This window comes from Aptenodytes forsteri, unplaced genomic scaffold, assembly GCF_000699145.1.
Source record: "Aptenodytes forsteri isolate BGI_AS27 unplaced genomic scaffold, ASM69914v1 Scaffold662, whole genome shotgun sequence".
NCBI lineage: Eukaryota > Metazoa > Chordata > Aves > Sphenisciformes > Spheniscidae > Aptenodytes > Aptenodytes forsteri.
The window spans coordinates 897,816-922,360 of NW_008795718.1; the positions used below are offsets into that span (position 1 = coordinate 897,816).

Sequence of the window (24,545 nt, forward strand, 5' to 3'; positions counted from 1 at the left end):
AGCATTGAGTTGTGGTACTTTTATATGGCAAGTGTCTTCATTACTGGCCAACTGGCATATTTCATTTGTAAATGAATGTTTGTTCTTATCTATGTCTATTGTATATAGATACCACCACCCAATTTTTTTTTTAAATAGATGTGTGGGTGGGGAATTTCAAGGCTAGAGGGGAATCTTAGAAGCATAACTCCCATTAATCTGACATTGTGAATAACTTGCTTTTAGTTGAATTTTGGATCATGGTAAATATATCTGTGAATCAGAACAAAGCATGATTGTGTGAGAGCAGGGCGGTGAAGAGTTCATTTTGGTTATATGCTGTAAATCAGTGTCAAACTCTAACAGCTCTGTGTTCAAGGCCTGTATGTTAAAAGCTGAGGGAAGAAAATATGATTTTAAAGTGCTGCTTTAAATTGCATGCAGCTAGAAAGCCTCCATGTTGTTAATAAAATTTCCCCCACAATTAAAAATCTCTTTCTGAGGAAATTGTGCTCTGTATTTCTTACTGTCTTTGTTTGTTTTTTCTAGGGAGGTTTTCAAAATGGATGACTGGAAACCACTTCTTGTTCTTCTCTTTGTTTCCACCTTCTGCTCTACAGATGCACAACAGACTGGTAATACACTAAAGAAATTACTCTCCTTCAAGTTGATAGCAAAATTAATTTTTTCCATTTATACCCAATGCCAGAGAGAGAATAAGAATTAGTGACAATTTATTCTTTGTATAACTAGGGATAACATAGTATGTTTTTATGAAACATATATTTAAACTAAGGTAGGAGAGTTGTCCTAAAATATGCAAAATTAAATGCAACAGTTCATTAAAATTTGTTTTTGTTCATGCGTGCTGAGGTTCTGTATTTTCAAAAGCAATGAAAAACTCTTAGGATTGTAAGACCGCCAAGAGCAAGATAAGTCACAGGATTTAGCATTTTTATTTTTGTAGTCAGCTCTGGAAGATCTGCTGGAGAAAGTGTTCTGTCCAGTTGCAGAACATTCTCTGCATGACTGTTGGTTTAGGGAAATAATAACTGTTTCATCCATGCCCTACTAGTGTCATACACTTCTGAAAGGTGTGGAAACACATGAGTTTAGTATTTACTACAAGTAAATGTGGTTAGTCCCGTTGAAGTTGGTGTGAATTTTTTTTTTCCCTCAGATAATAAATATTTAGTAATGTATGCTTGCAGAATGGAGCTCAAAGTGCATAAGTAACTTTTCCTTTGGGCTCACTTGAGAGCAGGTCAACGCATTCTTATGATTGTGGTTCACATACAGGTGTGTGTACAGCAATTACCATACGCATTTACTACGTATGAGTTCTGAGCAGGCTGTGTATGGAAATTGTGTCAGTGTGAATTTCAGCACCTCTCCTTTGCCTAAGAATGGTGTTACAGAAGGATGTAGCCTCTGACCCTCTGTATGATGAACAGGGGAAAAGAAGGAACTCATGGGTGCTGGGAATTTACCAGGATAGATGGTAGGATTTTTCTGCAAAAGGCCAATAGGTCTTAGATTCTGAAAAGCAATAAGGAGGCAAAATTACTCTTCTATTAGATTACACATCCTCTAGATTACACATCCCGTAGGAAAACAGGAAAGTTACAAAATATTTCTTCAGTCTGCAGGAAAGCTTTTATGACGGACATCATCTTCCTGGTAGATGGATCCTGGAGTATAGGGACAAAGAACTTCAAGATCATGCAAGACTTGTTGTACACAATGGTCAATGGCTTTGATATTGGGCTAGACAAAATCTGTGTTGGTATGATTCAATACAGTGATGTGCCATACACTGAATTCTTGTTGAACACTTACTATAACAAAAACAGTATCTTACAGAAGATACAGAAATTATGTTACAAAGGAGGAGGCACCAAGACGGGGCAGAGCCTCCAGTTTATGCTAGAGAATCACTTCGTAGCAAGTGCTGGTAGCCAAAAGGAAGAAGGCGTTCCTCACATCGCTGTGGTGATAACAAATGGACAGGCTGAAGTTTATGTTCAAAACCCAGCTACAGCAATCAAGGATGCTGGCATCATGTTGTATGCCATAGGTGTTAAAGGTTCTGCTTTGTCTGAGCTTCAAGAAATAGTGAGCCAGCTGATAAGCATGTCTGTGAAGTGGAAGATTTTGCTTCTCTGCAGGGACTCTCTTACAGTATTCTACAGATGTTTTGTACTATGCTAGAGGAGATAACTGGACCAGCCACCCAGGTTGCCCATGGTATGTCCTGAAAGAGATGTTTTCTTCCCAGCTTTATTTTTTTTTCTATGCATAGATGAAGTACATGGAATTACACTGTGTTGCCAAAATACAGGTTTTAACTTCTTGCGTCTTCTGTATATTGCTAACTAGCTTTCAATAATATCAACTCATAACTATGATAAATTTTGAGTACCTGTCTACCTTTAAAATATTCAAAATAATGGTGGGAGGGGGGAAGGTGAAGGGAGGAAGGAGAAGGCAGAAACACGCAACACAGTTGCAATTTATTTCATGAATGATAAAATGTACAGTCAGTTCTTCCTTGCTCATGAATAAAGCTGGAGAAGAAGCTATAGTAGTTCATTCTTCTGTGTGATCTTCCTTGGGCAGCTTGCAGAAAAGCCACATTGGCAGATGTTGTCTTTTTAGTGGATACTTCAACAAGTATTGGCCAGGAAAACTTTCAGAAGGTGAAGAACTTCCTCTCCACCTTGGTTTCAAGTCTTGATGTTGGCCTTGATGCGATTCGAGTTGGGCTGGCACAATACAGTGATGAGACTTACCAAGGATTCTTGCTGAATCAGTATTTATTGAAAAGTGATGTTTTGGAGCAGATTGAGAATTTGCTGTATAGGAGTGGAGAAACTTACACAGGGAGAGCTCTGGATTTTGTTAGCAGAGCGTATTTCACTGAACCTGCTGGTGGTGGAGCTAAGGGCTATGTCCCGCAGGTAGCCATTCTAATCACTGGCGGAGAATCCAGTGATGAAGTTGAATTGCCTGCCAGAAAACTGAGGAACAGAGGCATCTCTCTATGTTGTTGGAATTTGTGTCCAGAATACAGCTGAGCTTCAGCAAATAGCCGGCAAACCTTTTGGTAAATATCGGTATAGCACTGGTAGTTTTGATGACCTTCAAGATCTCTCCACAAGACTTTTGGGAAACTTCTGCTTTGCAATTGAAAGTCAGATCGAAGGTAAGAAGTTGTCCTTATACTTGTGCCATTTCAGCTGCTCATACTGTGTAACTGTGAAAATAGGGTGTAGAAAAGTGGTCCTGGTTTTGATGTTGTTTACATCAGTGTTACTGTCATGTAATGTGATTGAAAACAATGGGGCCAATTTTGAGTTAGGTTGCAGTTCAGGATGATGTCCTTGTTCTTTTTAACACATTTCAGTGTCTGTGTTGAAGTCAGTGAGGTTTAACTGTTAAAATAGGAAGGTAAGCTTATGCTCCGTGCTCTCTGTAAGCTGAGCCTTAATGTATTGCAAAGAAAATCAGGATCAGATTCACAGATTCTATGAAGCATACTCAATTTCATCTGATTAGAGCTCGTGGAGCCTTTTGTAGCAAACGTTTTGTTTTGATGCCATTGAACAGTTTAACAGAAAATTATTTCTTGATTAAGCTCTGCTTTTGGTAACTCTCTTAATTCCTCCAAAAACCAAGTTCAGAAATTGAACATTCTAGGAGTGACAAAAATGAAGGGAAACCATTTTTTCCCATCTTTTTGGTACATTTGCTGAACAGCAAAATTCACAGAAAATGTATTTTCCCTGTTTCTTCAAGGACTGTTATTGTTGAATGGTGAAAGGGGGAGGGATATAAAAGAGGCATGGTAGCAAAAGTAAAATCAAAACAAAAAATTGGGGTTTAAAACAATGATAAATATTTAAAATGTAACATAGTTACAATTTAAAAAGGAAACTTTTTTCCTGGTTTTGCAGAGGTCAGTGTGGATACTTCAACTAGTTTTTCTCAATGATGAGAAAAGTTTAGGTGTTAGAGACTATGCTCGTAGTTGGCCACTTGGCTTTAATCCCCTTCTCCATCAGAAACTGTTACACTGAAGGATGTGTTTAGGTCCAGTTTCATTTGTCTTGCATCTGATGTGCCCTCCGGATATGCATATCTGTTTTCATTGACTGTAAGTGAAGTAGAATTAATTTGTTCATGTTCTCTGATATTCAGAGGGACTGTCTGCCCTTTGGAGCAACTCCTCATGGGGTTGTTATGAAGGTAAATGTATTCTGAAGTGCTCACATAGGTCCAGTTCTTAGATGCAATCTAGATTCCAGTAGCGATGTAGAAGACCTTGGTTAATGGAGTATCAGGGGAATGGAATGGTAAAGCATGCAATCTCACTGAAGTTTCAGTGGGAGGAAGATGAAACTTTTGTCTGCATAAATACTGTCAGATGTAGAGTTTCTCAAGACATTTTTCTTAGGACTTTTTTTGCAGAGCTAGTTTCACTAGAATTCTTTGTTTAATTTGTCAAAATACAGAATTACAGCGATTATATAGCATGCTTAATGGTATGCTGTAGACTTAAAACTTCAGTCTAAACTTAAGACTGTGGAGATTGATGAAAAGGTTGTAATTGTCATTTAGCTTACATTCAAAGCCAGGCCTGGGTATAGGTTGACAGTATTACTTTTGGCAACTCATCTGTCACTTTTTTCCCCCTCTATGCAGCATTTGCAAAACAATATGCTGATGTCATTTTCCTTACTGACTCCACTGAGAACATGAGGCCTTCAACCTTTGGGAAAGTAAAACATTTCATCTCCCAAATAGTCAGACAGCTAGATGGTGGGCTTAACAAGTATAGGATTGGCCTAGCCTAGTTTAGTGGCATAGGACAGGTGGAGTTTTTACTGAACACACATGAAAATAAAGAAGAGGTGCTTGACCACATTCAGCAGAGCATTGCATTCACTGGAGGCTCATCAAAGGCTGGAAGTGCCATGGAGTTCTTGCAGGAAACCTTTTTCATGGATGGTGCTGGAAGCCGGCTCAGCAAAGGCACTCCGCAGGCTGTAGTGGTCATCACACCCTCTGGATCCAGAGACAATATCATGGAGGCAGCCTGGATGTTAGAAGAGGTGGGGGTAAAAGTTGTCTCAGCTGATGCTGGATACTTTGAGGAAGAAGAAAAGGTGAGAGCATCCTCTGGCATGACTTCCCAGACTTACGAAGGGGAGAGCATTGACCTTCTCCAGCAAAATATTGTCAGTGATATGGAAGCCTCACTTCAGAAGCTTTATAACCTTGATCCGATCAAGTGGGCCAGCAGGTATAGTGTATCACCAGAGTGAAAACAGCAGCCCAAGTAGCTTCTAACTCTCTAATAATCCAGAGCAACTTCTCAGGTGGCTGTGAGGGAAGAACAGAGTGCAAATGGCTGGCAGTTCTGCTTTTACAGGGGTGCTATATTGACAAAATATTTACCACCTTTGTCAGGGTGGTGACAATACTTGCCTATGCACAGTTTGTTGTAATTACCTGTATTAACTAAGGGGAACAGGGCAGTGGTTTAGAGGGGTTGGCTGCAGTGGAATTGCCTGTTTGACTGACAGGACAATTTTGCTTAAATTTTGTTTGTAGAAAATTGCCATAGGAGAGTTTGTATTTAACCACAGAATAACTTCCCTAATATCCTTGGGTGTCCTGATTAGCAGTCACTCTGCAGGAGAGTGAGAAAAGCATTTGTCTTGCAGACTTTCGTGTAGTGTGGGTAAGGGGCTGGTTAAGGTATGGTGTTTATTTCACGGATTTCTTTTACTGTGAAAATCAATATATAAATATCTGCTCTTCAGCACTGATAGGGATTTAGATTTCATGTTTTATTGTAGCACCATCTTGCATATTACCTTGAGATGATCCTTTTTGTAACAACCTATTCTGATTGTCCCACCAATTATCCCATGGTGTGACCTACATTAATCTTATCTTCCTTTTGTTAGTGCGTTCCAGTGCAACTGTTGCAGATGTTGTTTCTTGTGGATGAATCCAGCAAAATTAGGTCAAAAAACTTCCAGCTGATAAGGGCCTTTCTGTTAAAAATTGTTAATGCTCTAGATATTGGTCCGAGTAATGTAAGAGTTGGGCTAGTGCTGTACAGTAATGAACCGAGGCTAGAGTTCACCCTGGACACATTCAAGGATAAATTGGAAATCCTGAACTGCTTGAAGAACTTACCATATCAAGGAGGGCAAACATACACTGGAGCAGCTATAGAACCATAAAATCGTTAAGGTTGGAAAAGACCTCTAGGATCATTGAGTCAAACCGTCAACCCGACACCACCATGCCCACTAAACCATGTCCCTAAGCACCTCATCTACAGGTCTTTTAAATACTTCCAGGGATGGTGACTCAACCACTTCCCTGGGCAGCCTGTTCCAATGTTTAACCACTCTTTCAGTAAAGAAATTTTTTTCCTCATGTAAAATGCCATTGAATTCCTGAGGAAGAAGGTTTTTACTCAAGAAGCAGGCAGCAGGAAAAAACAAGGAGCGCATCAAATTGCTGTGGTTATCACCAATGGCCAGTCCTTGGATGATTACACTGAAGCAGCATCTAAACTAAGACATAAAGGTATTACTGTCTATGCTGTGGGCATCCAGAATACCAGAGAGTAGCAATCTTGATAAAATTGCAACTTATCCCCTAAGGAAACATGTCAGCACCCTGAATTTTTTTCTACAGCTGTCAAATATTGGATGGAAAATAAAGAAACAGCTTTGTAATGAGATTGTGAAAAAAAGTTTGTAGTCCCATTACAGTTGCGAAGTATGAAAAAAGGTAAGAAGTACATAGATAATTGTCGTTTCAGAGCTGCCAGGCTTGCTGTTGGTATGTGCACCATCTGCACTTAATGCAAGAGGAGATGAACATTCAGAAAGGTTTTAGTGAGGTTTATGAAGTTCTGGCGGTGATTGACCCAAATATCATCAAGATAAGAGCTGACCTGCTTAGAACCAGGTCTGGGGTCAGGCTCAGGCGTCAGAGGTCACTGTCAGGGGTCAAGCTCAGGGGTTGGGGTCAGGGGTTGGGGGTCACAGTCAGGGGTTGGAGTTAGGAGTTAGGGCCAGGCTTAGGGGTTAGGGGTCCAATAGCCCCTATGTAGTGCATGGATCATCTGGTGTTACAGACCTGCAGTTCAAAAATGTGCAGTGCCTCATAGAAGCAGTAGTTAATGACTCAGTGATTGGTGTGTATAAATTTCAAGTTTCAACTCTCCTCTGGGTCTCAGAGTAGAGAAGCAGTACTCAACTTGAAGCCTCTGCCAGGTCAGCCCTTCACAGCAAGAGCTTTGAGCTTTGCCAGGTAGAGATTTGGTGTGAACTAGGGTGGGTGTGCATCTTTCCTTGCTGTCACCAGGATCCCTATTTCTGATGAACCAACAGCACCATTGGATAGAGCCAACCTTCCCATGGCCATAAAAGCTTTGAAGGGAGGTGAAATCAACTTAACTGCTGTTGGAGTGAACAAAGCAAGCAGAGCAGAACTGGAAGAGATTGCTGAAGGTCAAGAAAGATTACTCTGCACAAAGCTATGATGCACTGCCAATAAAAAGGTTAGGGAACTCTGCTTCTGCAATGAAAATGACAGGCAGGAATTCCTTCCACTTCAGGGGTACCAACATGCTGTCTTTCTCCACAGCAGTCATGCAGTTCAAGTATTTTTCTTCCTCACAGTGGCCCTTCAGGTAGCAAGAGGTTGAGTGTGGTGAGTGGGGCAGTTAATCTGACTTACTGGTAGATAAAGTCTGTCCTCCCTCAGCTGAGGGTTGTCTTTGGTTACAAGCTCTGTGTTGTTACGACTCTCTCAGCTGGTGATACATAAAGATCTGTGGTTTCTTCTGCAAGTTAATAGTGGAAAAGGATGGATTTTATCTATGCATGGAAAGTCTCTGCGTTGAAGTGGGATAGATGACGGGTTGGCCTTGCATGGCCTTGCTGTGAACAGCTTCTGTGACTAAAGGTTTACACTGCAGAGAACAAGAAAAAGATTAAACACTGCCAAGGTTATGTTCCTCACTAATTGTCACTAATTGGGTGGGTGGGTGGGTTTGTTTGTTTTCCCCTCTGCTTTTTCCCTAAGTTTGCAGCAGTCAAGTGGCAGATCTGGTATTCCTGATAGATGGATCAGAAAGCATATCAAAAAGTAACTTTTCTGTCATGACACCTTCATGTTGGAAGTTGTGGACAGCTTTGTTACTTCTAGGGACAAAGTACATGTTGGAGTAGTCCAGTACAGCCAAGAGCCCCAGAAAGAATTTTCTCTTAATGAGTTCTATACTGACCATGATAAAGGAACAGATAACAGAATCGAGCAATTGCAGCCCTCTATATTCACTGGCAAATGGCTGAGGCTTGTCCAGAGCCTTTTTCAGCCTGCCAATGGAGGCTGCAAGAGCCAAGGAGTCTCACAGAACCTTGTAGTGATTACAGGCAGGTACTCTGCTGACAGGGTGGAGGATGCAGCAATGGTTTTGAGAAGCGATGGGATCCATGTCTTTGCAGTTGGCATAGGGATTATAAACTCCTTTGAGCTGCTTTTAATAGCTGGTGATGCAAGGAGTGTTCACAGTGGAAAACTTTGATGCACTGGAAACCATCGAGAGGAGTATTGTCAATGAGGTCTGTGAATCTGAAGATCTTCGTAGCCAGGGTAAGTAACATAAATGTTTTGTTGGGTGTATAATGGCGAATATCCACATGGCTACATGCGGTCCCTGATAAAAGTACCTGAGCTAGCTGGACAGCAATGCAACTGTTTTACCAAAGAGTACTGCTCAGGTTACTCAGTCTTGCAACTTTCTAGACTTGCACCTTGCTTCAGTCAAGAACCATTACACTCTTTGCTATGGTAAACAGCTTCTGAGGTAAGACAGTGCTTCACATCTAGCATTTGTATTCATAGCTCCTCAGTGTCTGAAAGGAGCCAGAGCAGATATGCCCAAGGTATCCTAATCAAAAGAGAGAAACAGACAATTCAGTGATATTTAAAAAAGAGCCTTCCAAAAACCTAGCTTTGTCATCTACAGCTGACCATACTGCTTCAGTGGGACTGTCAGCAGCGACTGTTGACAAAACTTAAGTCTCACAGAGGCACTATGGAGAAGGGGTGTGGGAAAATCCATCCTTGGATATGTGGGAGGTATTGGCAAGGTGTGAGCAGCAAATCCACAGTAATGCTGAGATGCTACCCAAAAGCTTTTGCTATATAAGAAACAGAAGGTGGTATCTCTTACTACATCTTCTTGGTAGTAGTAGTGGCAACAGTAGCTTGGATGCCAATACAGCCTGAGAGGCTCCGAACCCTGAAGAAAATAAAGGTTCAGTATTGCCTTTGATTAATGTAGCAACTTTTATCAGATGTCAGATGCTGGTTTTGTATCTGAGTTTATTCCGACTTGGAGCACCAAGCGGTATCGGTCACCTTGTCAGGTGGGAAGACTGAAGCAGAAAACATACACAATTGCTCTTTAAAATTCCATATTCATGCCAGTTATGTAGTAAGATAATACTGTAGATGTGTTTGTTAAGTTGCAAAAGAAGAATGTAGTGAATGACAAATCAAAAAGCTGAGCTCTTCCGCCACTGAAGGTGAGGGGGACCTACTGTGGTGTAAGTGGATGGCATTGATTGGGGATAGCAGGAAGAGACAGTGCTGGAGAAGTTCTTCTCTCTGTGCCCATCCTTACAGGGACTGCGACTGTCCTTTAAAACTCCTTGTTGTCTTCTCTGTGTTTTCACCATATAGGTGATGTTTTACATGTGTTGGATACATGCTCTTTGTTCTCTCTGTTATGCCATAAAACTGATCCTACCCAGCTCTCCAGATTTCATTCCCTTAGTGACCAGAAACTTCCTGTGAGAAAGAAACGCTGGGGTGACCACACTGCTTGTCTTAAGAGTTTTTGTAACAACAGCTGAACAAATAGGTAACTTTGCCTCTCCTGCACCCTGGACTCCTGAGACCTTAAACACAGCAAAACTGGCTGGTGTTTGCTGGGGGCCAAAATGAAGAGCTGAGCCTTCTCTCCTAAAGCCAGAAGCTACTCTCTGTGTGAATTATATCTGCTCAGGTGGTTTTCAGAGAGGAGGACAGCTGGGCCTGTTTCAGTATGAGCTCTGCACCCTCACTCCCTGTTTTTCCCATCAAAAGCTGAGCAAACCTCCAGCTGAAAAGGCATCCCCCGGCTCCTGAAAGCAGAGAGAGAGAGGGCTGCTGTGGAGGGGGGGTGCACTGCCATGGAACAGCGTGACCGTGGCTGATGCAGTAGCACCTCCTGGTGTTTCATGGCTAGAGAACAGGGAGATTTAATGGGAGGTGCAGCAGTAAACTTGATGTATATACAGGCATGCTTGTCTAGAGAGAGGAGTTAAGGAAAGCATATTGGCTTTGATCTCACTGATGCATGTTTTTATTGTTAAATTCTGCATAAAATTGTCTTATAAAACAAAGATCAACTTCCTGTGAAGCCTGTTTTATCTTGTCCTGTCATCTGTTTTCTTATTTTTGCTGACCTTCTTTCCTGTAATAAATCTATTAGTTCCTCTTTCTCCAGTCACCTTCTCTTAAACTGCCAGATTTTTCAAATTTAAAAAAATGCATTCAAGGTACAGAAAGAAAACAGGGGAAAAAGATACCTTTGCAGCAGTAAGACAGGGCAGTTTGAAAATGTGGATGTGTGTGGGAGAACAGGTGATTAGGAAAAGAGGTTAGCTACACAGAGGTGTTTACTCCTGCAAATAAATACAGATTCTCAACAGAGTATGGAGTACCTACCAGAAGCTGTTTTACACATTCTCAAGAACAGCACAGTAGCACAAAAGTGAATGCTTTACTGCTGTTTTGGTATTATTGCTGGTACGCTAGGGAGTTGGCAGGGTATGTTTTAAGAGCTAGGCAGTGTGGCTGACCAATTGTCAGGGCTAAACTGCCAAGTCCATGGTTGCCCTTTGCACTCCCTCCAAATTATGTGGTTAAGAAGACCCAGATCTTAGAAAAATCTCATTGTGAAAACATACTGTGTGTGTACTGGACATGAACACATACTGGAAGAAATATCCAATAAATTTTATGTTCATGGAAATGCTTAATCAGAAACATCCCTCACAATTAGAAAAATGCTGTTCCCTGAACTGATGATGGCCTTTGCATCACAAGTGTTCTGTGAATCTTGAAATCAGATGTGCAGCCTCACAACCTGGCTAAGGGGCATGACTAAGGGGTGTGTGTGTAGACATATATGTGTGTATAGGTATATTTAACTGTTTAAGAGAAATTTTTTCTTGTGGACTAAACAGAAAAGCTGTATAGGTTTCTTATGTTGCTCTGAGGCCTGAATGTCAGATTTTTTAGCCATGAAAACTTACTCAACATGACCTTTTACATTTAAAGATTTTCTTGCTGCATGCAAATCATACCCTCTAGGGGGCAGTTTGCACCACAAGTGAAAATACTGAAACATAATGATGGCTGCTCTGAGGTGAAATTATTTCTGGATTTATTTGGTTAAAGAGCTGAACACATTGATCTTTTTCACAAGTGAGGGAAACCCCAGAAAACTGTAATGAAACTTATATCAAATAACGGTCTATAGGAACTAGCCCAAACTAGCAAACATGGAAAACAACCTTGTGTTTGATAAGTGTTTCAGAGTCTAGGGGCATCTAGGGGCACAGAATAAAATTCAGCATGACACATGAAGAATCAAGGTACGAAAGAAATAAGCCAAGTGGTTTAGCTGCTTGATGAGGGCAAGATAATTGGGGAGGGGGGAGGAATTAACCACACAGCAGTATTTGCTGTTGTTATCAGGAGCTGTGCAAGCAATTCCATAACTAAGGTAGTCCTCACTTTACAGCAGCTGTTATTCACAGTGGATATATGACATTGCATGTAGGCAATGCTGCCTCTTTCTCTCACGTTTGTTTCTTTGGCCTGTTGTTCTACATTTGTATGTATCATCTGGTCTTGTGACAAAGTGATGAAGCACAGTCAGCCATAAAGCGTCCCATTGCAATTGGAATATGTGTTGCACATTCTCAGTTGGTAGCAAAGCTCACGGAAACATTTGCAAGATTGTGCCCTTTGAGGACATTTGACAGCTGGAGAACAGTGACCTGTTTTGCAGTTTGGGTATGTACATATGTCCAGTAATGTAGTCCTTAGTATCTGCAAGTTCACATAGCCCTACTGAAACTGGTGGGCTGATGGTTTTTTATATTTATGGAAAACCTATCTCACTGATTCTGACTTCTGGTTTTAAATGTACCATATTGAATTTTCTTCCACTCCCATGAGTCTGACAAAAGACAAGATCACAAATAGTGTATGTTTATCGTTTCCTGTTTCTTCTACTTTTTTCAGATTGCGACATAGATCTTTCTATAGCAATTGATACTTCAAGGCGCATGCGGCCAGCATCCACAGTGCTTCTGAAACAGAAATTGCAAGCATTCCTCCCCAAGCTTTTACTCCAGATGAAATTGCTGCCAAATACTAGCTGTAATGCTGGCTCTCCAGTCAACATTAGATTCAAGTTCCAAGTATTGGCACAGACCAAACAATTCATCTTTGACTCTGATTTTGAAGACTATAATGAAGAGATCATCCGGAATTTCTTAGACGCACAGACCACTGTGGACACCTACCTGAATGCAGACTTCTTACAGGCATTTGAGGAGAAGTTCTTTAGTGTGACCTCTGCTAAAGTTAAGGTAACTTAATGGTGTGAACATATATTTTGGAAAAATTATGCAGTTTGATGTTTACAGACTCTGATGCTGAGTACTCCAGGGAGACAAAAAGGTGGTTCAGGAATTGGTGAATCCAATAAACAGAATCACAGAATGGTTGAGGTTGGAAGGAACCTCTGGAGGTCGCCTTGTCCAACCCCCCTGCTCAAGGAGGGTCAACTAGAGCAGGCTGCCCAGGACCGTGTCCAGACGGCTTTTGAGTATCTCCAAGAATGGAGACTCCACAACCTCTCTAGGCAACCTGTGCCAGTGCTCAGTCACCTTCACGGTAAAAAAGTGTTTCCTTATGTTTATATAGAACCTCCTGTTCTTTCATTTGCCTGATATAACTGCATATATCAGTTCCGATTCCCTAAGCACTCCTGCAGTGAGATGGTACCCAGAACATTTGGGTTAATACATATGATCATGAGTATTCATACAGAAAACCTTCTTACATCTACCATGGAATATCCTTGTACTTTGAGTAGTGGAAACAGTTCTCTTTCAGAAACTTTAAATCCTGATCCTGAATCTCTGTCCAGAATAATGGCAGCTCTAAGCAGAAGTCACAGAAAACACCGTCCAAGAAATTTGTTTACAGAAGTTTATTTGTGTAGTTAACTTGTCAAATAATTTCAAATAACAAAGCTGAGTTCTTCTCATGGATAATTGATGCTCAAGAAAATCTGCATAGGCGCTGCAGTTAATTCATCTGTCTTGAACTGAGGTGAAGGGAGAAGCATAAGGCTTGATCTAATATCCTCTGAAGTGAACGGGGAATCTTTCCACTTAGGTGAAAGTAAGTTAGATCTCATTGGAGTGTTTCAGAGTCATTGCCCTGACAGTTTATTCTTAAGGCACTGACTCAGTAAAGCACTGAGCATGTCCTGTAGTAGCTACTTGAATATTATCACTTACTAAGGTCTCCATGCGGGAAGACCTTCCTTCTGAGGAAGGACAGATTAGCTCTCGCAAAATACATAAGGGGTTTCCTCTATGAACCTTATTTTAACTTTTATGAGATGTTACTTTTAGTCTGATGTGGAGTGAGAAAGCCATATTGTTATGAATTCCCCTGCTTTCAGATGAAAGTTGGCATTCTGGTTTTTTACAGCATTTGCATAGGTATGGCTTACCAGTTTAGGTTGTAATTTGGTGCATATTTAATACTATTTTTTTCCAAAGATTTCTTAAAATGTCATTTTGTTCTGAACAGTGAATGTGACCACATACAATTTTGCTTCTTTTGGGACTCAGTAGAGAGAAGTTGTTTGACATACAAGTAAAAGCAGTGCTTTTTTCCTCCTAATTGCCAATTCTGTTAGATCCCTGTTGAAGATTAAAGTTAAGCAAGGCTTGTTTCTGCTTATGCATTATTACTAGAAATAAATATGCTGCATATCTCAGCACTTTACCAGTGGATTAATATTCCTTTCTGATACTGTTTATGTGCAAATTGAAAGTACAAGACTTTAGAATGCACATGAAATCACAATTTAATCTCCCTAGGATCCTGAGCAATAACATGCTTGTTCTGTAAAGATTATTAATTATAAACCTCATCAGGAATAGGGATTCTCTGTTGTTTGCGTTTCTTCTTTTCTTTATTATTTGTTTGTTTTTCAGCAAAAGAGTTGGACCTAATTCCAGCATTTTTGACAAAGCAAGACTCAGATGTGTTCCAACAAGAGCTTTAAGTAAATGAAAGCTTTGTAAACATATATAATGCCCACGCTAACACCCCACATTCCCCCCCCCGCCATGTTTTTAAAATGAAAAGATCACAAAAAAAAAAAGCATCAGGCCCAGGCCTATAGTGTTGTTTCTAACAATCTGTGATGTGTTTACCCATCCATGGTCCAGCTCTCTACTGTATCACACTCTGCTCGAGCAAATGTAGAATCAGTACCAGTGCCTCCGTATTGGATGTTTGGGAACTTTCCATGACCAGAGTTAACTCTGCCTGCTTTTAGATTCTGGTCTCCTTGCTGCTTTAGCACAGAAGTGGGATGTTTGCTGTGGCAGTCACTTCATTTGCCTTTGTCATCTGTGGAAAAATTTGCCTTAACAGAAGTAATTCTCTAGAGTTCGCATTGATTGAAGCTGTGCATTGTGTAGGGAATGTAAAATAAGAAGGATGGGAGGGAAGGAGCTCTAGCTGTGCTTGTCCACTTGTTGGTCAGAGAGTTTAGGAGGACTTAGTCATGACCGTTGGGTGCAGGAGACAATTTACCTGTGCAGCCTCTTTCTGGGAAACCTAATCCACTGGATGAGTGGGGCCTGAGAAGACTTCTGCTGGTTTGAAGGGGGAAGGTGAGGAGAGAAATGGGAAGAGACTGATAACTTGGAGGGGAACTGTAAGAAACTGTGCTTTCCTCAGCCCTGAAAGAGGCTTAACTGTAGCTTTTTGACCTGAAAAGGTGGGAACGTCACCAATACAAAGGGTCAGGATTAGTGTCCTTATGTGAGCTAAGCCTTATGTCTTAACAAGGAAAAATATGGCAGAGAGTGGAGCAGGGTGGTGCACTGCCTATGTGGGACAAGGGGACATAAGCATCTGCAGGGAGGGAGGATTGGACCCAGAGAGGGTGTACTCACTTCCTGGTGTGGCTCAGGTGACAGCCAACTGGAGCTGCTCTTGCAGAAAGGGAAATTTTTGTTTGCTCTACGTTCTTCTCCACATTCACATATAGGAGAACTCTTCTGACATCAAAGCTCTTCAGTGGATAAATCACAGCAGAATTGGCCTTCCACCTAGCATACTGAGAAGATGGCAGATATAATATAATTAATAGCAATGCTGTGAACTGGTCAGCAAGACAAATCCCTCAAATGGGAGTGCTGTCAGGGAAGAGAGGCTTTTGTGTTCTGTTCTCCTTGCTCCTCAGCACTTTTTCCAGCACACGTTTCAAATCTACCACAGTGTTGTGCAATTTGACCACCTCATAGCCAGTTTTCAATGCAAACTGTACTTTTTACAATGACTCAACTTTTAGCCTCTTCTCAATTGACTTGGCATTACTCCCTGTCCTGACAGGTTCTGTTAGTATTTTCAGATGGGCTGGATGATTCGTTGGAAGATCTCAGAAAAGCAGCTGACTCGCTTCGCTTTAAAGGTATTACAGTACTGCATTGATGCTCCAGCCTCCTACTACCAATGGCCCCAATGTATTGCTCCCCCACTGCAACTTTTCCACATAACTTTACCTCTCCACGCTCATATGGCATTCCTCAGGAGTCACTGGGAGACTTTGTTTCTCCATATGAACCAGTGTACATGATGGCTTGTCACTGGTTGGCAGATGATGCCAGAAACACTCCTAGGGGTGCAGAGGGCCAGGGATGGTTCTGGCTTCTGGAGTCCAGCTCCAGCAGCTGTGGCAATTCAGGGCAGCCCTTCTCACTGATGAGTACAGCACCAGAGGTTAGACCCAACTCTGACTTCTGCAGGAAAAAACAGTTTTACACTACTGTTTGGGCACTGAGTAGCAGTCTGGTCTGACAACTGGGGAGAGAAGTTAATTGGAAAATTACTGGTCTGGATTTTTCTCTTACACATTGTTCTCAATAGCTTGATTTCTTTTGACATACTGCGTTGAAGCCATGAAACGTAAGTCTCTTAGGGAACTGCTGTTATTCACAATGATATTGTTGGTTAAATGATACAATTCAGGCATTCACTAATTTAAATCTATGCTTATGTTGGAGGTCTTGATGCATTTCTATTAGTTGGCCTGGACAACACACAGAACTTGACGGAACTTCGGGAAATAGAGTTTGGCAGAGGGTTTGAATACAATGAACCTCTGAGTGTTGGGTTTGCAGAGATTGCAAACATCTTGCAGAGAAATCTTGTAAGTCCTTCCGTGATATAAACAAAAGGGGAAAAAATCAGTCTTTGTTTTATGATTAATATACATAAATGAAATGTTTCTTGTCATTTTTCAGGATACTGTTGCAGAAAGGAAATGCTGTAAGGTTGTTTGTAAATGCCTTGGAGAAAATGGTGATCATGGTGGCCAGGGAAGTCCTGGAAGGAAGGTAGGAGAGCTAAGATAGACAACACTTAAGAATTGCTTTATTTTTCTAAGTGTTTTAATTTTTTGTAGTATTTCAGAGCATGCATGCGTGTGCCCATGACCTTTGCTGTTATGACAGATGAAGGAGAAACATGAAATGTGATCATTTCTCTGCTGCATGTTCCTATTGCAAAAGTATTTTTGTAATAAAAATCATTCGTACATATAAAAATCATTAAGCACTCTCCTTCACCCATTCAGCAGAAAGTGGAGAGGGATTAAAAAAATTAAGTCTGAATAACCAAGAGGATTATTAGCTATTGTGAATGAGAAACTTCCAGCCGACAAGCTGAGAGTAGAAAATAATCCTTCTTCACTAGGTGTGAGCCTTATCCTTTTGTGCCTCTGGTTATTCCAAATATCCTCTTCTATAAGTTTCTTCTGATCCACTACAGTACTAATTTACATTATTTCCTTTAAGATTTTATATTGTCTGTTTTACGCCTTTTGAGTATTACAGATATCGCCACTTTTACAGCATGCCGGTAGACTTCATTATTAAGGGTTTTAGTATATGTAGTCTCCATTTCACTACTATTCATTCCATTATTTCTACTTTTTCCGGTAGCATGCTAAGTAAATTATATCTGTAGTTCACACTCTTCAGTTATGTGGTTGCAGTTAAATGAATTTTTGGTTATCTCTTAGCAAAAATATAGTCTTCTAATATTTATTCATAAACCAATTTACTGATTTCTTCCATTACTCTTGTTGATTTTCTTACACCTTTCTGTTTTACTAAAATGTCTAGATTAACATGCTTAGACAAAACAGTGTTCAGAATGTAGACATAGTTTTTTTGCAGGCAGACACACATGATGCCTGGGTTGTACAGCCTACAATTGTACAAGCATGTTTTTGCAGCACAAATTCATGTCTCATTTTTGTTCATTTTCATTCCTAGAAACTCCTTATGTTCTAGTTTCTCTCTGTTCAAGTTTTTGCCCTGAGGGTATGAGGTTTGCATCACTTCAAATACAAAGTTGCAATATTCCTAAAAGTCTTTGTAAGGTATTGCAATATCTTTGTCCCAACAAGTTTTCAACTTCTTAGATTTTTCATTTCACCTTAGAATTTCATTACTGTATAATGCTTCTTTTTCCAAATCACTAAGGAAGATGTTTAATTTGACCAAATATCCCAATGAGCGTTGTTAACCCATCAGACAGTTTCCTGAAGTAACATACTGAATTTTTATATTGAACATTGTTGTTTATTTCTTTTTCACAGCCATGTCAAGTACATAGGGACTGTGCAGAGTGTCTGTGTAAATGCAGTTGATGGAGCCTGCCCTCCTCAGCATAACCAGATCTAATTTTCAGGAAATGTTTTCTATCTCCATGTGCAGGGTAATCTGATAGAAATGAACCCAGTGTGCTTGGAGAACAGTGTTACTTATCTCAAGTTCCTGTTTTTCAGGGAAGTACGGGTTACAGAGGATCTCCTGGCCATCCTGGTGAGGAAGGTGGGATTGTAAGTAAACATTATTCCTTCCTGTTAAGATGTTGGTTGGTGCCTGAACCTGTCTACACTTACTCATTCATTCAGTGCTCATCAACATTAACCTAAAATGTGTTTAAGCAACATGTATCTGAATGTAAATAAACGGACTTGATTCTGTGTGCATCTGTACCTCACCATAGCTAGTAATAACTTCCAATGCAGAAAAAGAATCAATTAGAAAGAATCACACAACAGCATTTTATGTGGCATATTTATGGCTAACTCATATACTCATTTTTCGTGACAGACTGTACCAGATTCTGTGCTGATAGTTCTTATAGAAAAGGCCATCCCTTCCCGTCTTAGCATGAGTGAATATCTTATGACTGGATAACAAATCTAAATTTTGTAGTGTGTTTTGGTGATTTCCAAATCCTTTGCAGTGTGCTGTTCCTGACATAAACTTCAACATAATGTGCATAAGCCAAAGCCCAATCCACTGGGAGTATTTCTTCCTCTTTTGCTGTCTAGAAACAAACGAAAATCCCACAAAGAATAAGGCATAATTTCCTTAGCACCATAAGCACAGAACTAGGTTCACAACACTGCACCTATGACATGAATATTACTCCTAACTGCAGGTGAGAAGCCTGCAAACCAAGAAGCAGCCAAGGATTTCTCTCTGTACTTAACTGGAGTAGTTCCAGTTCTCACAGTAGATTGGTCAGCCTGAATTTGCCTTTGGAGAGGCAGCCTGGGGCAAGCCAACTGTCTATTCAGAGAAAGGCAATACTGGAAAAGAACAATTGTCATCTGGGATTATCGAGAAAATGCATTGTGATAGTAGTCTTACAATTTCTTTGGAAATCACTGGCTGTAACTGCTGGAGCAGTTTCCACAGAGTGTATTTTTTTTCAGGTGGCCTGATTTGCTGAATGATAGAATAAAATTCCATATAAGGGATTTCCAGAATGACTTAAAAATATTTCTCTTACTCAGGAATAGAACTATTTTCACATCCTTTCACAGGTACGAATGACATGATATAAGTAGGAATTAAAATTAAAACCCTGGGGTTTTTTAAAATGAGAAACATTTTGAACACATTCAAATGGGATGCCCCAAATTTTTCACCACAGCATTTTGATTTGAAAGATTCTAAATCTTGTCTTTTTTGAAGTGGTGAAGGGGTGAAAACATTTTTGAATTTGTTTTTATGTAGGAAATTGAATTTCTATTTTTGACCTTCTGAGAATCCAGAATAATCTTCTAGAACAGGTAAATTACAGGTGTCTTGTTTCTGAATTTTCTTCTCCTGTTGTTTTCCTTTTCTTAACTATGGAAGGATGAGAAGAAGTCATGCCCACACTTTCAGAAACTTTCTTTGTCTCCTGCGTGTGAAGCCTACAAGTGACGTCCATGTTGTAAATTTTCCTTGCTAAAGGCTAAACTTTTTTCCAGCCACAAGTTAAGAATTTGAAGCATCCAAATGTAGTAAATACACAGCAGAAAGCAGACTGCTGATAATAGACTACAGAAGATGGCCCAAGAAAAGGAGGTTGAGGAGATAATGCTGGACAGCTTTGGTTTATCATGGTGTAGTACTCAGCTCAGGAATTAGTCTTAATGTTTCACATAGGCAATGCAGCCAGGCCAAAACGCTTAAACTTCTGTTTCTTCATATAATGGTGTGGCTCTGTGGCACCATTCTCTAACTTAATCTAGAATGTGATCCATGTTGCTTTTCTGCTAGTTTAGAGAGAGACCTTTCTTTAAAGAGGAGAAAAGGAAGGGAACGGTCTTTGTTCTTCTGATCTTAGGCTCTTCAAGTTTGTCTTCTCCTTTGCATGGTAGTACAGGAGCTCTCATGTTTACTGTGTGTTTGTTCACATTTTGTTTGTCATTGTTTACCTTTTTAGACAGCAATTTTAAGGGGATCTGCTGGGAGATGCTGCTCTCTTTCCAATTTTTTTTAGAGCTTCCATCCTAACAAACCTGGAATAGAAGTCTTCAGAGATCAGTGACTAGAGGAAAGGCATTCAACATTCAGTTAAAAAACAGCTCACCAAAAGGCTTACCTTCAAGCACAGAGATTTCAGTCAGAGATTGGTAGTGCAGTCTAAAACATGGCATGGTAGTGAGAGCAGAGAACCAGGGTGCATCTCAAACTAGTAATTGACTGTTCTCTTATGGCCAGTATGAGAATTTCCAGGTGACTTCCATTTGTGTCCTTAGTGCAGTGAATGGTGATATAATTCTGTCTTGCTTTAATCTTGTATGATGACTTAACCAGTAACCATCATTGTATCAATGAGTTTGAACATTCTCTTTTGTTTCTTAGGGGGAGAGAGGCCCAGTTGGTTTCAATGGGACTCAAGGAGACAGGGGATGTCCAGGTGTCAGAGGCTATAAGGCAAGTATGTCACTTTGAAGTGTTTCCTAACTTTGTTTCCCACAAACCTGTTTTCTATACCAAGGACAAATCCCTGTACTGTCTTCTTGAAGCTTGGATGGACAGTAAGACCCAGCTGTAAGAATAGCAGACAATTTTTGCTGTCTTCTTTTGAGAGGTATTTTGTGTAACCGAAGCATGGTCAAATAGCTAAGGAGTTTGCTGACTCAGCAACTTGCCAGTGACTTTTCCACCACCAACTCTAGACTGGCCTTAGGTAAAACTATAAAGAATGGGAATGAAAATGAAGGCTGTACTGTCTTCCCACAGGAAAGGGGTCAATTCCCTATGTGGCAGTAGGGGGTTTTACAGTAGGGACTATGAATACTGAGCCCAGCATGCCTCTGCACCGCAAGCTATTGTGCCCTGCTTCTCAAGCTTGATAAAAATACTTTCACCAAGTTTCATCTATGTTTATTTTCAATTTCAGGGGGCCAGAGGCTATAGAGGAAGTCAGGTATGTGTTTTCATGTGTGATCATAGTGGTTTAACCCCAGCTGGCAACTAAGCACCACACAGCCGCTTGCTCCCCGCCCCCCCAGTGTGATGGGGGAGAGAATTGGAAGAGTAAAAGTGAGAAAACTCGTGGGTTGAGATAAAAACAGTTTAATAGGGAAAGCAAAAGCCACACACACAAGCAAAGCACAACAAGGAATTCATTCACTACTTCCCATCGGCAGGCAGGTGTTCAGCCATCTCTAGGAAAGCAGGACTTCATCATGCCTAATGGTTACTTGGGAAGACAAAACACCATCACTCGAAACGTCCCCCCTTCCTTCTTCTTCCCCCAGCTTTATATGCTGAGCATGACATCATATGGTGTGGAATATCCCTTTGGTCAGCTGGGGTCAGCTGTCCCGGCTGTGTCCCCTCCCAGCTTCTTGTGCACCCCCAGCCTACTCACCGGTGGGGTGGTGTGAGAAGCAGAAGAGGTCTTGACTCTGTGTAAGCACGGCTCAGCAATAACGAAAACACCCCTGTCTTATCAACACTGTTTTCAGCAGGACAAATAAACATAGTCCCATAGAAGCTACTATGAAGAAAATTCACTCTACCTCAGCCAAAACCAGTGCACTGATCAATTTTCTTCGAGAACAGTGTTCTGCTTCCTTTCAGGTTTGTTACCTTGTAAGATGAAAATATCGACAAGAAAGGAAAACAGTGTAAAAACTTCAGAGTATTTAATGTACTTTTGCTATGGTTGTATAAGAATGGATTTAAGTGTGAGCTGTTAGGTATGACATTATTAAAAACCAGCAGTCTTACTTGTATTTTTAGCATGGTTGCTGTCATAGTTGGTTGATTTAGTCTAATTGACAGGAAAAGAATTTATTTACTGGCTATTTTAATAATTTGTCAAGGTGGTAATTCTGGTCAGCTGAATCTCATATTCTAATTGTTGAGGAAGCAGAGCAGAAAGGGGTGAAAAAAGATTGTGACTAATATTTATTGTGCATTTGGACAGCATTTTCACTGAATCATTACTGACACTTTTTCAATATCCAAACTTCTCTTCCGCTGTTTTTGTCATCCACTGATCTTGCAATTCTGCTTATTTAACCTTTCAATCATACTTGTTCATCAAAAGGATGTTGTCACCAATTAGTTAATAAAATGTGAAGCCTGGAAGACAATGATCTATAATGGCAATATTAGTTTCCAAGCTAGAGCAATTAAAATGGAATTCAAATTGTATTGAGTGCTTTGATACAAAACCACTCCTAGAAAAGATTTCAGAGTCTGAAAGTCTCAGAAGATACTTGTTTCCAAACCCGAGCAGCTGTACATGTGAGAAAGTTCAGAGAGTTTTTCTGATACCTCAGCTCTATTTAAAGTACTGCTCTCTACTGACTTTTTTTAATCCTCCCATGTGTTTTTCTTCCCTTTTCCATTTTCTGCTCTGTTCCCTGAAGTAATTTGTCCTCCTTTAAATGTCTGAAGCATCTTACTATAGAAGAGGGAGAGTGCTTGCTGAAGATTTTGATTTCTCCAAGTTGAATTGTACAGTAGGACTTATCAGGAGCACAAATTCTACTGAAATCCAATGACTATGTGAATGTCTTCATTATGTTGTGTCATTATATCCACCAATTTTATTTTAACTAAAAATACGAAACTTTCAGCACATAAAAAATGTAATTCAATACTGCTAACTTAGTAAGGTTGAGGCAGTTTATTCAAGTCTGCAAGGCATTTTAGTATAGCTATTTGGAGAAAAAAAGGCAATATTGAATATTTAATACTACGAAGTTTGGCTCAGGTTTTCTGAGGTAGGAAACAAATGAGGGAAAAATTAAGACTTGAATAAAAGTCATGATTGCTTACTTAGTGCTCAAAATTTTTCTGGAATACTTATTCAAGAAATTCTTGTTTGTGACATATTAATCTTAACGAAATGTACAGCCAGCTAAGTTTTCTTGTAGTACATGCAAAACTGTTATAAATGAATGAAAATTTTCCTCAGGAACTTTAACTAGGTGGTTTTGCAAAGTCAGTTTAGCATCAAAACCTACAAAGCAATTGTATCTGCAGTCTCTATCAGAGTCAGACTCCTGTTGGTTTAAGTAGCATTTACAACATGCTCTTGTGCCACTTTCAGTGATTTGTTGAATATCCTTTCAGCTTTCAGGGTAGTGGTCTCTGCTAAGTTAATTTCTTACTACAAATAAAAACTCACAGTTAATACCTTCACTTTAATCCTAGTAAAGAAAGACGGAAGAAGCACTTCAAAATAGCCTTTAAAAATTGAGTGTGCTATTTGGCCAGGTCTGAAACATTGTGGAGCATACATAAATGAATAAGGTTCTCACAGTTATAACTCTATTCAGAAGCCTCACTCTTCATCTGAACAAGAGGTTAACATCGCAAACTCCCTAAGGTTGGGATGGGTGTTTTGTGAGAAAATGGCTTCCATAAATGGTAGCAATATGGTGACTCGTTTTTGCATACAAAGGGAAGAGAAGAGCAGTGTGTGTTTGAATGGGAATGTGACTGCAAGCATCACATTGCTGAAACAGTAATGAAGTTTCTTTAACATGTCCTAAAGCCCAAGATCAGTCTTCTGCAACTGTTTTTATCATGGCTATTCTTTCTAGATTTTCAATACACCATTCACAGTATAAAAGTATTAAAAAATCCCCAAACCACAAAACAAACACATGTGATGGTTGACACCAGAATTACAAGATTATCAGCATGTTAGATCAGATAATAGTTGTTATATTTTGGAATATATCTAGATTTTGAAGGTGCTGCAGTTGGGAAAAAGATTTGAAAACTAACAGATGGAAAAGCAGAATTTAAATCCTGATGAAGATCTATAGTTTTAATAACCATTGTTCTTATTAAGTGTTCTTAACTATGAATTGTTTTAAAACTTAATAATTCATTAAAAATCTGAATTATTAATTCCTATTTATAATTATTATTCTTAATTATTCTTGCTAGCCATTGAAAACCACTATTCTTATTCAGGTTTCCAGAAGTAGGGTGAACACTTCTTCCTTTGCTCAGAGGCAAATGGACTGATGCTAATAGGGTTTTTTTGCTTATTGCTACAGGGTGAACATGGTGAGAGTGGATTTGACGGCACTGATGGAGAGCAGGTAATCATTGCTTTAAATGTGCAGTGCAATTAAAGACACCTTCCTCAGGGTTCAAAAGTACAGATTTTTGTGCCTTTGAATGGGCTTTAAACCTGAACAGAAATTCTGTTGTTTAGTGTTTAGAGTTGCATATCTGATTGAAGTTGGATTCTGCCAGACAAAATTTGGGAACCACATTGTTGTGGTTTAACCTCAGTCAGCAACTGAGCACCACACA

General features: G+C 40.0%; 1 protein-coding gene across 1 annotated transcript in view; it reads left to right on the plus strand.

Moving 5' to 3' along the window:
- The first annotated feature begins 541 nt into the window (after window positions 1-541).
- The window catches only part of LOC103902516 (collagen alpha-4(VI) chain-like), a 52,265-nt gene continuing 28,261 nt past the window's right edge, over window positions 542-24,545 (plus strand). Inside the window, 24 exon segments of the mRNA XM_009283578.2 lie at window positions 542-614; window positions 2,599-3,019; window positions 3,021-3,184; window positions 4,684-5,280; window positions 5,955-5,982; window positions 5,984-6,220; window positions 6,443-6,619; window positions 6,621-6,748; window positions 6,751-6,795; window positions 6,876-6,975; window positions 7,110-7,238; window positions 7,240-7,536; window positions 7,538-7,570; window positions 8,105-8,175; window positions 8,178-8,574; window positions 8,576-8,667; window positions 12,379-12,728; window positions 15,787-15,865; window positions 16,458-16,603; window positions 16,698-16,790; window positions 18,248-18,301; window positions 20,613-20,684; window positions 21,154-21,180; window positions 24,284-24,328. Of these exon segments, the coding sequence (XP_009281853.2) occupies window positions 542-614; window positions 2,599-3,019; window positions 3,021-3,184; window positions 4,684-5,280; window positions 5,955-5,982; window positions 5,984-6,220; window positions 6,443-6,619; window positions 6,621-6,748; window positions 6,751-6,795; window positions 6,876-6,975; window positions 7,110-7,238; window positions 7,240-7,536; window positions 7,538-7,570; window positions 8,105-8,175; window positions 8,178-8,574; window positions 8,576-8,667; window positions 12,379-12,728; window positions 15,787-15,865; window positions 16,458-16,603; window positions 16,698-16,790; window positions 18,248-18,301; window positions 20,613-20,684; window positions 21,154-21,180; window positions 24,284-24,328 (3,855 nt within the window).